The 15,548-nt window shown below is 40.6% G+C and overlaps 1 protein-coding gene across 1 annotated transcript in view; it reads left to right on the forward strand.

Moving 5' to 3' along the window:
• The window catches only part of adgrv1 (adhesion G protein-coupled receptor V1), a 137,144-nt gene that overhangs the window by 23,660 nt on the left and 97,936 nt on the right, over positions 1 to 15,548 (forward strand). The window contains exons 13-36 of the mRNA XM_076890783.1: positions 568 to 694; positions 1,323 to 1,508; positions 1,691 to 1,871; positions 2,204 to 2,367; positions 2,453 to 2,576; positions 2,674 to 2,934; positions 4,155 to 4,281; positions 4,469 to 4,692; positions 4,869 to 5,597; positions 8,358 to 8,731; positions 9,451 to 9,621; positions 10,428 to 10,608; positions 10,836 to 11,029; positions 11,132 to 11,261; positions 11,545 to 11,625; positions 12,131 to 12,270; positions 12,354 to 12,719; positions 12,888 to 13,131; positions 13,218 to 13,433; positions 13,528 to 13,743; positions 13,852 to 14,096; positions 14,213 to 14,394; positions 14,497 to 14,992; positions 15,133 to 15,439. Of these exons, the coding sequence (XP_076746898.1) occupies positions 568 to 694; positions 1,323 to 1,508; positions 1,691 to 1,871; positions 2,204 to 2,367; positions 2,453 to 2,576; positions 2,674 to 2,934; positions 4,155 to 4,281; positions 4,469 to 4,692; positions 4,869 to 5,597; positions 8,358 to 8,731; positions 9,451 to 9,621; positions 10,428 to 10,608; positions 10,836 to 11,029; positions 11,132 to 11,261; positions 11,545 to 11,625; positions 12,131 to 12,270; positions 12,354 to 12,719; positions 12,888 to 13,131; positions 13,218 to 13,433; positions 13,528 to 13,743; positions 13,852 to 14,096; positions 14,213 to 14,394; positions 14,497 to 14,992; positions 15,133 to 15,439 (5,666 nt within the window). The remainder of the gene's footprint in view (positions 1 to 567; positions 695 to 1,322; positions 1,509 to 1,690; positions 1,872 to 2,203; positions 2,368 to 2,452; positions 2,577 to 2,673; positions 2,935 to 4,154; positions 4,282 to 4,468; positions 4,693 to 4,868; positions 5,598 to 8,357; positions 8,732 to 9,450; positions 9,622 to 10,427; positions 10,609 to 10,835; positions 11,030 to 11,131; positions 11,262 to 11,544; positions 11,626 to 12,130; positions 12,271 to 12,353; positions 12,720 to 12,887; positions 13,132 to 13,217; positions 13,434 to 13,527; positions 13,744 to 13,851; positions 14,097 to 14,212; positions 14,395 to 14,496; positions 14,993 to 15,132; positions 15,440 to 15,548) is intronic.

Consider the following 15,548-nt stretch of genomic DNA (forward strand, 5'->3'; position numbering starts at 1 on the left):
AGACTTGATTATGTACCATTTAAAGATGCAAGTGTTTGTATGCATGCAGTGCCTTGACTGTGACTGTTTTGAGTGCTTCATCCTGTCGTGTCTTTGTTATTCCCATTATGTTATGCTTGCTTGGGTTCAATTTTCCCAGCACATACACATATACTTACTCCCCTGCTGAGCAATAAAGAGGCAGGCAGGCAGTTGATTGACATTGTTATTAAAAGTGGGCTAAACAGCGGGGCTTCAGCATATAGAGTCAATAATGAATGAGCATCACACAATACAAAGAATGCTTTGAGAAGTTTAAGTTAAGCTACTTAGTCATTGTTATTATTGTTGCACGTTTTACGTAAACACACAACATAGCAAAAGTACAATAAGCAGACATTTCAGAGCTATACTCAGCATGAAACTGACACATACCTGCCCTAAAGCAGCTCCATGTTAATGCAGCTCCACAATTCCTCATTAAAGAGGATGTAATGGCATGTCTTTTTTTCTTGTTCTTTTGTGTTTAGTTATAATAATAATAATAGTGTATGTGCTTATATATGCATTTCTGTGTGCACGTCTCAGGAGTAACGTTGAAAATCAGATCCTGAAAGCCGGCTTCACCAGCCGAGAGATTATCATCATGGAGAATGACGATCCGGGGGGGGTCTTTGAGTTCTCCCCGTTATCCAGAGGTCCATGGGTTATCAATGTAAGCCACAGTTTTAAAGCTGCCCCAAAAAGAAATAGGGTTTATTTCCATTAGTATGTGTAGTATTTGACCTTGGATGTGGCCCAAACTGTTGCACATTCAGTCAAAGACCTCTTACTGCTTATAAATTTCAAATCTGTTTGTTATTATTTTGCTTTTTTGAGTCAAAATTGGTATAGCTACGCTTGACAATTTTTAGAATTTACTGGTCAGTTTAGGTGTTTTTTGACTCACGACTGACTCACAATAACTGACAATTACTGTAACTTAGTGATAGGACTTTGAAATAATTCCCTAATGTGTGTTACACATGTAGAGTCCAAGTTTTGCCTTCATAATTTAGCTTTTTTCTGTGCATTGTGACGTTAGAAATAGCTAATATTTTGTAGCAGCTTTATTACCATGAAATAGTAGTCAAATGCAGGTGTTGCTGATTTCATTAAGTAAAGGTCTCTACCTGAATACAACCTTTATAATAATAATAACAGTAATAACAGTAATAATAATAATAATTTCAGAATGGTTGCTGTGAAAATGTATTTTTGAAAAATGAGTTAAAATTGACTTAAAGGTTCAACTGAATATATTCTTAGCTTCTTTGCTCTGAAGCTTGTCTCTTCTAACCTAGGAGGGTGAGGCGGTTGAACTGCATGTGGTCAGAGCCCAGGGACAGCTTCTGAAACAGCTGATACGATATGCCGTTATGCCCTCGGGCAACAATGAATTCTACGGTGCTACGGGCATTCTGGAGTTTAAACCCGGAGAGAGAGAGGTGGTGGTGGCGCTGGTGGCACGGCCTGATGGGGTGCCAGAGGTAAGAAATGGCAAGATATTAATATTTACTTATTTATTTTCTGCATTTTACACAGTGCTGCAGTGTAATTCAAATGCATTATCCTTCCTACTTTCACATTTAATAAGCTATGAAGTTAATGTTTTAAAACTTTTTCAGTGTGATTACTGTATTTGTTTATTTTGTTATGTGTGTGGGTACAGCTGGACGAGACTTTTTCTGTGGTACTTAGCAGCCACAGCACTCCACCTAGTCGTCTTGGCAACCACCGGGAGGTCAACATCACCGTTCGGAAAAACGATGACCCCTACGGAGTCATTGAGTTCAGCCAGTCGGGACTGACAGTGGCCATCAATGAGAGCAAAGGAGACGAGACGCACCAGGGTAACTTGAAGTAGCAGTCCTTTAGATAATAGTAATACTTTTCCAGGTCAAGTGGTACCTCATTGACACTTAAAATGGATCTAAGAGGAGTGAATCACAGAAAATTAGAGTGTCCAACTTTCATGTGATTGTTAAGGAAAACAAAGGCTGTCTGTGTTTTTGTGTAAAACATGAGGACATGTTAAAGTAGTTCCTCTAGTGAATGGCCTGTATTACCTGTATTTGCTATAAATAAACATGTGTACAGCTAAAATCAAATGTAGTTTATCTATGAGAAAAAAAACATTCAATTTCTAAATTGATCATGTCTGTTTGCCCCGTTTCTCCTTCAGCTTTGTACCCCGTGATGAGGAACAGGGGTCACTTTGGCAAAGTGTCAGTTTTGTGGGTCTTGGAGCCAGCACTGTCTGGAGACGTCCGCCCCGTTCGAGGAAGCATCACCTTCGAAGAGGGGGAGTACCTGAAAAATCTCACTTTCTTCTCTGTACCTGATGAGGTAAAATGTAAACTAAACCTTAAAGAGCACATCGTCCACAGCTCAGTTAGTTTTCTTTGTTTAAATTTCTTTTTTTTTTTTTAAGATTCCAGAAGAAATGGAGAATTTCACCATCACGCTGTTAAATGCGACAGGTGGAGCAAGACTGGGAAACATAGTCAGTTCCAACTTATGGATTAATAAGAATGATGACCCCATTTATTTCTCAGGTAAAGATTTTAATTATATAATAATACACGTGTTTTCCAGCTTGTCCTCCCTCTCTGACATCCTTCCCTTTCCTTCATTTTCGCACTTTCATCGTAGAACCCGTCGCTGTGCGGCTTCAAGAAGGCGGTGTGGCCAACTTTACAGTTGTGAGGGCAGGACGGGCAGACTTCGTGGCCACAGTGATGTACCGAGTAGAGTACAATGATGCATCGCCAGATGACCTCTTCTTGCTAAGTAATGACACAGTGCTGGTATATGCTGTGGGCGAATGGACGAAGAACATCTCTGTGGCTGTAAAAGATGACGACATACCGGAGACCGATGAGCCTTTTTACATCGTTCTCTACAATGCCACTGGTACGTATGTGCTTGTTTTCTTAAAAAAGTGATGAGAACAAAAATGTAGCAATATGCATTACAATGATATATGTGTTTATGGCAGGTAATATATGCTTATATAGCATTTCTTTATAATGTAAATGTCATTCTCTTGTAATAAAGACGTTTTTTTTGCTATTGGTTAAGAGTAAACCATATTTTTCATGTATTTTCTTTTGGTTACCTGCCTTTGGACAAGAGGAAGGTACATCCTCTCCAGTACACGCTGGACAGGTCATTAGTCTGTTGCAAATTGATCAGTGACCGATTCTATCTATAACTTAAAATACAATTAACTCTGAACCAATAAAGAAACACACTTTTTTTACACTTCGGATAATAAAAATATCTGCATTTTTACTCAAAGTCAGTTGTCTTTCTTTCAATGTGGCTCAAATGAATCAAGCAATTCATCTGAAATTAACATCTTCTGCTCTGTTTATTATTTCTGTCTGTATCCTGTACGTACTAAGAGATGCAGCAGAGGTATTTAGCAGTGTCTGTGATAAGACTAAAGGCTCTCATGGGCCTATATTGTTTTTCATGGATGGGAACGGTAGGCCAGTGGGACAAAACAGGAACTTAATAACCAAACTCCAGACGGTCTGAGAGACAAAGGCAAACATTCCTTTGGCGTCTTTCTGTTTACTGATTGACATGGAGTAGAATCAAGAAAGGGTTAGCCTCTTCTTTATATCGGAGGGCTGTGCTGGCATGGATTGTGCTAAAAGTCAATAATCCCAATGTTAGAAGTAAGCTAAACTCATACTGGCGTCTTCACACTCTTTACCTTGTCTGCTTAATCACAAACAGATTTGCATGCTTGTTTCAGGGTACTCGTTGTCCGGCAACTTGAAGTATGTGCTTGTGAGAGGATATTGCACTTCTGGTGCTGCTATAGCTACACTTTTTCCATATTTTTAAACTTTCAAATACAATAGTTCTGGTTTAGTTCTTGGTGATATTCACTTTAAGTCATCTGCAGAGAGAATCCTTTGTTTGGAATTTAGCTTATTCACAAATCATCCACCTTATCCTCCTAGGCTTGGTTACCATAGTAATAGCGCGCTATGTTAATGAGACAGTCTCCTCCTATTGCGTGAAATTTAACATGGCAGTAACAATATGGCCAGCACTCTGTGTGTCTGCCTTTCCTTAATTATCTGATTCCAGCGTCAATAATGTGCATGTGTCCACAGGTGATGCAGTTGTGTATGGAGCAGCCACAGCTACTGTGGTGATTGAGGCCAATGATGATGCCAATGGGATTTTCTCCTTGGAACCTGTAGAAAAACCAGTTGAAGAGGGAAAAACCAATCACTTTTAGTGAGTAAGATTTGGTTAATATTACTTCACTTGAAATATCTTGTGTTTTTTTATTTGTATTTAATTTATGATTCTGTCAAAAACAGTAGTTTATAATCTCCAAGTACTATCAAAACGCTAGAGTTGATATTTTAGACAATTACCTATGTTCTGTTACTGAAATATTTTCTCTTTTTTTTTTCCTCAGTGTACTACGTGCGAGAGGCCGTTTTGGGAATATTACAGTATTCTGGCAGCTGTTTGCCAACGATTCTTTAACTCCTCTGGAAGAAAACCAGGAATTTACAAACACAAGTGGATCAGTCACCTTCACTACAGGGGAAAAGACCAAGCCTATTGTCCTGGAAGCCATCTCTGATAAACTTCCAGAGTTCAATGAGTTCTACATCCTCAGGCTGGTAAATATCTCAGGTGAGTAAAAGAAAAGCATAAAATAAAACTGATATAAGACGCATAAGACAGATATGAGAAGAAATTTCACAAAGCAGAGAGAAAATGAGATGAAATTAATTTTTCTTGAATCATCAGTAACTGCAGATTTAATTTTCATTTGGAAAACTCTGACACTTGGCCATTATTTCTCTAAGGCGGTTACCCCGGCGAGGGCGGACGACTGGCTAAGAGTGCTCTAAATGCCTCTGTTTTCATCCCGTTCAATGATGACCCATTTGGTGTCTTTGCCATTTCTGAGGACAACATGGACCAAGAAGTAGCTGAAGATGTTCTCTCTGAAGATGATATGGCTGATGTGACTTCTTTCACCATCCTCCGTAAGCAGGGCACTTTTGGTGATGTAAGGGTGTCCTGGGAAATTGTTTCTGGTCACTTCCCACAGGGCCTTCCTCGGATGGATGATCTGCTCCTGGTAGCTTCCTTTCCAGATGAGGTAGAGCTCAGGCCTCATGCAAGGAGACACCACTCAGCCACAGACACTTGGTTTTTCTCCGGGCTTCCTGGAGCTTATGGTACCATCTCACCTGACGATGGGCCTGCAGCCATTAGCAACTTCACCTTTTCTGCTTGGCTTTTACCCAGACTAGATACTGACGGCTTCATAGCATCCAAAGGAACAAATGGAAGCTTGTACTATGGAGTGAAGGTCCACACCAATGAGTCTCATGTCACTGTGATGCTATATTATACAGTAATAGGTTCAAACAGTACCCAAGTGGCCCGGGCCTCTGCAGAAAAGTTTTCTGCAGATACATGGCTACATGTCATCATAACAGTTGATGATGGGATTATTGAATTCTTCTTGGATGGCAGACCTATTCCTGGGGGACTGAAAAGCATCAAAGGAGAGGGCATCAGTGACGGTAAGCTTCATTGTTCATTCCATTTATTTTCAATTTCTTTGACACATTTCTTGCAAAGGTAAAATCACTCTTTATAAATAGCTCATACAATCACTGTAGGTAAATTACAAAAAGCTCTAACTCACCAAAAAAATATTTGATTCATGTGTCAAAATGAAAGTCAGTGAATCAGTAAGAAGTTGTTTAGCATTGTGAGACCAGGATACCCAACTGTATTGCCTACCATAGTTAATATTCTTCAGATGGTGATTTAAAGAATACAAGATTTGACATTGTGCTTTTCAAAGCAAACCAGCAGTTAGTATCTGCATTACTATATATTAGAGTAACAAACTAGCAAACAGTACTGGGACCACCTGTTGCTCCACATATTTTCATCATCCTCACATCTAATGTTGTCTTGTGAGGTGTAACAGTGGAAGGAACTGCATGCATGCCATAACCATCCTCTGCATCCTTCTGCATCTTTTCATCCTTACTCCTCTCCTTTTCCATGCCTGTTGCTGCTAAGAGTAAAGCTATTCAATTGATAAAAAGATAATCTGTTTTTCTTTGCGTCAGTAACTTTTGATATTTACAAGTGTGGAATAAGAAATCAAATTGAATCTTGAAGAGAAAGGCTCTTTCCAATCTGGACAAGTAACAGACTGTTCAATTGTCATTTAAGAGTCGTAAAAAAGTTTTAGTTTTCAGTGTCAAAATGTTGTCCAAGGTCCAAACTGTGTAGGAAACAGTTTTCAAATTGTTCAGAGTCTTAAGTTCTTACATAAAGATAAAAGGCATGTGCACCTTCACATGCTCTGCTGCTTCCTCATTGTTCAGGAGTACTGTACTGGGACTTCCCAGTGCTTGAGTGACCACTTACCCTCAGCAGTGCTGCACATTGTTACTGCTGAAGGGAATCGGTTGGCATCTTCTTTTCTTCCTATTCTCTCTAATTAATGGGCACAATAGCCGGTATTTGACCAAAAGCTCCCATAGGGGAAATATTCTGACGCCTCTGTGGCTTACTCCAGTCACAGTGGATTTATCCATTATCATCAGTCATGTTGTGCCATTGTTTTCTTCTGGTAACTCAACCTATGCATGGAGTGCTTCGTGTCAGGGCTTTGTACTTGGTCACTGTAGCAGATTTCCTGCATTTGTCTCACTTTGTGCAAGTTCACAAAGTGATAGGTGCATGAGGTGTGAGTGTATAAATGAGTAATGAGAAAGAGCTAGACCTAGGCATTTGTATACCTTAATCAAGATTCTGTTTCTGGTCCCTGGAGTAATGACCCTTATTACGTTACTAGTACACAACACCGCAAAGGAGGCTCAATAATCAGTGTGAAAATGATGCAATTAGTATTCAATTGCTTTGATCTCACCAAGTCTTAAGTTAAATATGTTTGTGTTAAATAACACAATTGCACTGGAGTAAAAAAAAAAGTCTGTGGCTATGGCTGTGACTGGTAAATCAGACAAACAATATGACAGCATGACAAACACTGTAAATGAGAGATTCTAGGAAATATTACTAGAATTTACAGTACTGTGTATTTTCCCCCTTCCTGGTGATTTTTGTTTTTGTATTTGTCACATTTACATGTATCATCAAACAAGATTTTAAATCAGACAGAGACAAACAAAGATAACCAGAGCAGCTTTTAAGTGATGATTTAATTGCTAAAGGGATTAAAGCTATCCTTCCTATTTGGCCAAATGTGAAATAGTAATTCTCTCTCCTCTTATTAAATTATGAATTAACTTCAAAGGCTGAGTTCAATTTCACTAGCCACATATCATGCTACAAAGTAAAAAATAAATAAATAAAGCTGAGAAACAGAAAAGTCATTGATCTCTATAAGTCTCAAAAGGGTTACAAAGCCAGTTTTAAGACTTTTTAGGATTCCAGTGAACAACAGAGAGTCCCATTATCCACAAATGGAGAAACCTCGGAACAGTTTTGAGCAAGCGGTCACAAAATAGCCCTGAACAACATCTAAAGAACTGCAGGCCTCACTTGTCTCAGATAAGGTAAGAGTTCATGATTCAACAATCAAAAATGGGCAAAAGTGGCATCCATGTAGGAGTCCCAGGGCATAACCGCTGCTGAACAAAATGAAAGCAAATGCTCACCTCGCACTTTCCAAAAAAGCATCTTGGTGATCCAAGACTTCAGGGAAAATATTCTGTAGACTGGTGAGTCAAAAGTTGAACTTTTGTGAGGTTTGAGTCCTGTTACATATGTGTAAAACTATCACAGCATTTCATAAAAACTACAATTAGGTTATACAGCAGGACAATAATTTGGATAATCTGAAACACACTTGCAAGTCTGTCTTTGAATGGCTAAAAATAAAAAAGCCAAAAAAACAAAGCAAAAAGAAGGTTTTGTAGTGGCCTAGTAAAAGTCTCAACTTGAACCCAATTGAGATGCTTTAGCATGAACACGCTCATAAACCCTCCAATGTGCCTGACCTAAAAGAATTCTGTAAAGACAAATGGGACAATCACTGGTAATCCATATTTTACAGGAATGTAAAAGACTCATTACTCAGCCTGGTTTTCTTCGTCTAATATAAAAAATCTGTTCTGCTCCGAAACATGTAAATGAGACAAAGATGCAAAAAAAGAAAGAAATCATGAAGGGAAGTAATTTCACAAACCTGTTCAATGTATATGATCATGTCACATCATTATGACATCAAATTAATTATGCATTAAACATTAAAAAATATTGTTCAGTGTTTTTTGGGTCATTTTTTTCTACCCCAGGACCTGCTTCAATGTTCATTGGGTCAGATCTTGAGGGTAAACAGCGTTACACTGGCCTTCTCCAGGATGTCCGCTTGTACCACACTAAGCTGAACCGCAGCCATATCCACGAGCTCCACACTCAGCCCCCTAAAGCAGACCTGCGTACCATCTCTGGTTACCTACGATACCAGCAGGATGAGAGGCAGAAGTCATTTGTGGTGGAGGCGAGAGATGACACTGAGGAGGAAGGAGAGGAGGTATTCTACCTACAGTTGGTTGCAGTGCGCGGTGGAGCACGCCTCCCCCTCCCCAGACCCACTGCAATTTTACGAGTCTTGAAGAGTGACAATGCCAATGGGCTTTTTGGATTCACTGGGTCCTGCATACCTGATGTAAGTGTCTGTTGTTATCAATAGTCAAGCTGCTTCATGAAAGTCTTTCAAGCAATTAAACAAGAAAGTAAATCAGACTACTAAATAAATTATGTGGTTTGCATGACCACAGTGTCATTAATATTGTGCTTAATGTCATCACTCACTTGTCTCTACACAGTAAACATATGCATAGAAGCAGATGTAATGTAAACCCATTTGATTGTCAGCCCCTGTCCTGCTGCATTTTTTATTAGTCTTCATGCTCGGCTGCAGAGAGAGCATGCTTTCTCTTAGTAGCTGGATTGGATGAGTGGGCTCTCGTCTTGGGTCATATCAGGTAGAGTGACAGCTGGTGAGGCAACAGCAGGTCTGTCGGTGAGGGCATTCCTATAGTAGAGGATCAGGAGTTCCTTTGCTAGAAATGAGAGATCTTGTTCCCCATTTCAATCAATATAACAGGTGGCAGAGCTGCTGATGGCATTCCATCAGAACCAGTGCGTCTCCATTACTGTATCTCCTACCGCTAGAAAATTAAAGGCAAAGGAACATGTGGGCTATCAAATGATCGCACTCTAAATCACATTATTAGTATGCTGGAATTATATTGGGCTGTAGTTAGTAAGGCTAGCGCATTTGAATCTAACAAATTGTAATAAGTGACGAAGATGCATTTAGTATTGATCAAGTCCTCCTTTGGTTCTGAATTCATTAATGTTTTTATTTCTTTGTCCCCAAAGACCACCGCAGAGGGCTCCACTATATCTTGTGTGATTGAGCGTATGCGGGGATTGCTGGACCATGTTTATGTCAACTACACTGTAACCCAACTGGACAGCGACACACCGGCCAATCAAGATTTTCTTAATGCAACCGGAGCTGTGCTTTTCACGCCTGGAGATCCTTCTCAGGTTTGTGCGAGAGTTGGGGAAAGCCCTTCTGAATTTATGCAGGATGACAAAGACTGTAGTCACTCACTGCGTACAATCAAATGTTAAAGCAGCTACCGATTGCTGTCTTTCAGATTCACCCATCTGTAGTGTTTATTGATAACCAGCCCCGCCTAGTGGTTGGTTGGTTGGTTGCAGATTTTTGGATAAAATAACAGGTGTTTGCTGAAACTGACCACTTGGAAGTGGCATAAATATAGATTATTTTCAAAAGTGCAATGCAATCTAAAAATACCATATCATACCACTTAATTTATAAAGCACTTTAAAAAAATAACAGGACTGACCAGTACCACCAGTGCTGTACAATAACACCAAGCATAAAAGAAATGCAAAAGAGCTGTGGAAGTTAAACCATAAAAGAATACATCAATTAAGAGACTTAAATAAAAACAATTAAAAGAATTTTAAATTAATTTGTAAATGAACTGGAAGCTGGTGAAGCGAGCAATGGAGGCCTACTAATTCCAATAAGAAGTGCATTGCTTTAATTGAGATGACGTTATAAAATGATGTATTAATATTTGAAGGTTGCATTTGGAGAGAAGAGGGTTGATTTTTTAACAGCAGTCTCAACTGGAAACATGCGGGATTTTACCGGTGTGTTCAAATGAGAGTCGAACTTTAGAGCAGAATCCAATTTCAAACCTGAATTTGTAATAATCAATTTCTCATATGGGGCTGGAGAGGAAAGGTGGACAAAGGTGCCACTGGGTCTAAACAACATGACTTTTGTCAAATTTAGCTTTTGTTCATCTTTCTGTTAGGTACTGAACCTGCTGGTGTTGGATGATAACCTCCCAGAGCTTGCAGAGTCCTTTCAGGTTGTGCTGGTGTCTGCAGAGTCCGGTGATGGGAAGCCAGGCTCGACCCCCACAAGTGGAGCAAGCATTGACCCCAATAGCTCTGTTAACACCATCACTGTCACAGCTAGTGACCATCCCTATGGTATTTACTACCATTCCCCAAAAACAACACTATTTTTCTCTCAGTGTTGCTTAGTGTATAAGCACAAGTATGTTTATTTTGCTGCAAGTGGTTTATTAGGGAGCTAAAATATCAGTACAATTTTCCCTCTTCTTGTCTGTGTCTTACTACTTTCATCATACCTTTTGCCTCCTTCTTATTACATCCTCCTTACTGCTGTCACTAAACACATGAACATCCTTATGCAGGGCTGCTGCAGTTTCAGCCCACTCCTCCAGGAGAGGGTTTGATCTCTCCAGCGTTGGAACCTGCTCACATCACTGTAAACGAAGAAGATGGAGAGATTAGTTTGCTGGTGGCCAGAGCTCAAGGCATTTTGGGTAGGATCATGGTGGGATATAGAACAACCCCCTTCACAGCATCCAGCCCTGAAGACTATGAGGTTGGTTTCACTGATGATGTATTGATGAACAAGCAAATAGGTGAAGGGAAAATATGTTTTGGCTGCTCACTGGTTTCCTATTTTTCCATATGCTCCTGGCAGGACTCAGAGGGCATGTTGGACTTTCTTCCAGGGGAAAGGTTAAAGTTCATAAATGTCACCATCATAGATAATCCTGTCCCTGAACTGGAAAAGATATTTAGAGTGGAGCTCTACAATGCAGATGGAGGAGGTGGGAATTCTTAGCTGTATGATCAGCATGTTTTTTTTCTCAGTTTTTATCTTAAGTAGCTCTTTATTGCACATCTTTCTTAGCTGTCTTTACCTTTTTTATTTAGAACTGAACTGACCCTGTATTCTGCGCTGCTGTTTTTCTGTATTCTATGTGTGGTCCCCTCCTGTGTGTTTCCCAATACCTTCACATGTGGCTGCCAACCTACGCTCCTTCCCATTCGCCCTTCAATCTTTACTCTTCTGATGTGACACTTCCCTGATCCTCATGTTTGATCCATCAGTGGATCATTTTCTGCATAGTGAAGGGAGTGGTAGTGGGGAGAGTGACTATCAATTGCTCCTTCCGTCCTATCGCCACCATGGTAAGTAGCCCCCTCCTTTTCCCCTTCAAACTGCTTCTAGTCTGTGCTCCTTCTTCCCCACAATGGTCTGCGATGCATATACACACTCATACATTTGCAAGCGTGTGTGTGCATATACATGTTTGCTATAATGTGTGTGGTATTTACATTAAGCTGTGAGCCTCTGTGAGAAGGAGCTCAGGGAGATTTATGTGGGAAAAGCAAACACCCTTTCATGGAGCAAGAAAATTAAAGTAGTTAATGTGAGCTGTTACATACCACTACCACATACTGTGAAGTAATCTCCACATAATGTATAGAGCTTGTATTTTAATCTGATGCTCTTTGGGATACTAGTAATATTAATATTACTTTATTAACTGGTAAGGAGACTTGTATTATCATTGGTCTGCTTTAACTGCTTGATTGATACTTTTTTCATTTCATTCGCTTTAGGATCAAACTCCTAAAATGCAACCAGAATGAATTAATTGTTAGTAAAATACATTTGATATTTTCTGTGCAGCCAGCTTGGGAGTTGCATCTCGCATTGCAGTCACCATTGCAGCATCTGATGATGCCCATGGAGTGTTTCAGTTTAGTCCTGAGTCGCTGTCTGTTAATGGGACAGAGCCAGAGGATGGGCATAGTTCTGTGCTTCTGAAGGTCAGTGTACAACACTATTGAAAAATTAGGACCTTCCCAGTGATTGTTTCTTATGTTCTTTGTTCTCATTTTTTCTTTCCCAGGTGGATAGGTCCTTTGGTGACCTTTCCAATGTAACTGTGTACTGGGAAGCTGATCCCAGTTCTGAGGGGGAGCTTCTTAGCAGGTTTGGAAACATCACCTTTGGTGTAGGCCAGACTTCACAGAACATCATCGTCACTGTGGTCGAGGATGAGATGCCCGAGTTGGACAAGAGCTTCACTGTGTCCTTGGTTAAAGTGTCACATGGTCGTCTGGGTGTCAGGACATCTGCTAATCTGACTGTGCTCGCCAGCGATGATCCATATGGTGTTTTTGTATTCGCTAATGCATCAAAGTCGGTTCGACTTCCTGAAGCTGACTCAACTGTCTTCCTCGCCATCCAGCGACAGAGAGGCCTGATGGGTCAGGTGTGATCTGCAGAAGATTTAGAAACTTAATAGAAACCATAGAAAATAAATCCAGTTAAGCTTCTGTTTTTTTGACTTTTAAATATATAAATAGCTTGGATTGACAGATTTCAACTTGTGGTATCATGTATCAAATTATATATTGTTTTCCGTTTTTATTTCATCTAGGTGCGAGTCACATATGGGACACTAAATGAGAAAGACCCAGAACCCTACAGGACCCCTGGGGTTGGCCGAGCCACTGAGGGGCGGGATTTTATTCCTCTGCTCGATTCTGTTGTATTCTTGGCCAATCAGAGTGAAGCAAACATCACCCTCAGAGTTTTGGATGATGAAGATCCAGAAAGGGATGAGTCGGTGTTTGTGAAGTTAATCAGTGCTCATCTCATCAGAGGAGAACAGGGGAGGCTTGGTAAGATGAAGACATGGAAAAAATACTTAACATATGATATGATATGATATGATATGATATGATATGATATGATATGATTCTTTCAGTTTCCAATTCCCCTTCTCTGGGTGCCAGGAGTAATATTGTAGCTCAGGTGATAGTGGAGGCCAGTGATGATGCTTTTGGAATCCTCCAGCTGTCAGCATCTGCTGTCAGTGTGGCTGAACACTACGTTGGGCCCATAATCAACGTCACCCGTGTTGGGGGCATTTTTGCTGATGTATCTGTAAAGTTCAGAGCAGTGCCTTTGACCGCTAGAGTCAGTAAGTATGACTGTAGAGGTGACTCTTTCTCTCTACAGTATGCGTGTGAGCAACAAGGCTTGTCATTGTGTTTTCAACATGTTTAACTTTGTAGGTGAAGACTACAGCGTAGCCTCAACTGATGTTGTCCTCCTAGAAGGGGAGTCCAGTAAATCAGTACCAATCTATGTTATTAATGATGTGATCCCTGAGTTGGAGGAGACTTTCCTCATTGAGCTCATCAACCAGACGACAGGAGGAGCTCTTCTGGGAGAGGTTACACGTGCCATCATCACCATACTGCCATCCGATGACCCTTTTGGTGCTTTTGGTTAGTAGCCCATATACAGGATCATTTTAACCTTTCTTTCTATTCACAGTTTGTCATTGTTTACCAACTTCTCCCCCCCCCCCTTTTTTTCTTTTAAAATCTATCTAGTCTTCAAGGCTATTCCAGTTACAATAGAGGAGCCAGACACTGACTCTACTGTTGTCACATTACCTATTGTGCGTAATGCTGGCACTATTGGCACAGTGACAGTTAAATGGCAGGCCACTGTCAATGGTAAACTGGCAGTAGGGGACATTAGGCCCACATCAGGAGAGGTAACGTTTGCTCCTGGAGACACCATGAAGACACTCAGTGTGGAGATTCTAGCTGACAATGTACCTGAAATTACTGAGGTAAGAAGCTGTGGGTGGAAATGTCATTGTGAATTATCTCAAATGATACATTATTAGAAGTATTTTTTATTACTTATTATTTGTTATCTTTGTCACTTTCTTTCTGTTTTTTCTAGACAATTAAGGTAGAGCTAATTGATGCTAGTAATGGAGGAAACTTGGGAGCTGATACATCTGTTAATATAATCGTGCCTGCCAATGATAACCCGTATGGAACAGTGTACTTTGAACACTCTACGTACCGCGTCCAGGAGCCACTTGAGGGAGTTTATAGAGCCAATATCACTGTTCGTAGGAGGTATTTTTTTTATTTTATGATTTCTGTGTCACTACATTCACATTGAATAAGCTATTCCTCTCTGCTGTCGTTCTGTTGTAATCACCGTTGTCTTTATTACAGGGATGGTCACTTTGGTCGCTTGGAGATCATGTACAGCACCTCTGAAATTGACATTGTTGGCATGGCTCAGGATAAAGGCCAGAATCTGTCTATGTACTACAACGTTCCAAAACCAGGCGTTCCAGCTGCTGCACTCCTTAAGACATTTAACCTCACCGGTCAGAGAGACCTCCTGGCTGCATGTGCTGCTGCTTGTCTGAGAGAGCGTGCATGCCAGGCCTTCTCTCTGTCATCAAGTGGGACCCCATCTTGCACTTGGGTGCCATCAGGGGCTGATCAATTGACCTCTCAGTCCCAAGTTATGACTTATGTAAAAAACATGACTGCAGCTGCTGTCTTGTTCAGTTCCCAGGCTGTGGCAGGAAGTGATTACACCCCTGTGACGGCTCAAAGAGCCTTCATGGATGATGGATCAGTGGTTGCAAACCTCACAGTCCTGATTTTGACTGATTCTTTCCCTGAAATGGATGAGAGCTTCTCCATTCAGATATTAAAGGTAAAAATCAATCATATGCTGTATGTTTATTCTACATTAATGATGGTTTAACTTCTTTGGAATAAATTCTGTATTTGCTGTCATTAGAGTTTTATGGGAAACTGTAAAAATTAAACCTCTTTATCATGTGTTGTCTGAAGGTCGAGCTAATAAATTTGACCGTACCACAGAAGAACTTGCCCTCAGTTGGTCAACCGGACAAAGCAGTAGTCACTATAGGGGTGAATGGAGATGCATTTGGGGTATTTTTGATCTACAGCCTCAGTCCCAACACCACTAATCAGGGGCTCTATCTAGAAGTTCGAGAGGAGCCTATGGTTGTGCCTCTGGTTATAGAGAGGAGAGGAGGGAATCTGGGTACAGTCACTGTAGAATGGAGCTTTGTTGGAGGAGAGGCTTCACCAGATGCCGACTTTACGGGGACTGGAGGAACTCTGGTCTTTGATGGTATGTGCATTACTCAACAATGAGTAATAGTTTTAGGACAGCTTTCTATTAAGTGGGTATCCAGTGGTCCAGTGTCAGGTCCTTATCAGACCTAATAATCTGGTGGATT

Source organism: Maylandia zebra, linkage group LG12 (genome assembly GCF_041146795.1).
Source record: "Maylandia zebra isolate NMK-2024a linkage group LG12, Mzebra_GT3a, whole genome shotgun sequence".
NCBI lineage: Eukaryota > Metazoa > Chordata > Actinopteri > Cichliformes > Cichlidae > Maylandia > Maylandia zebra.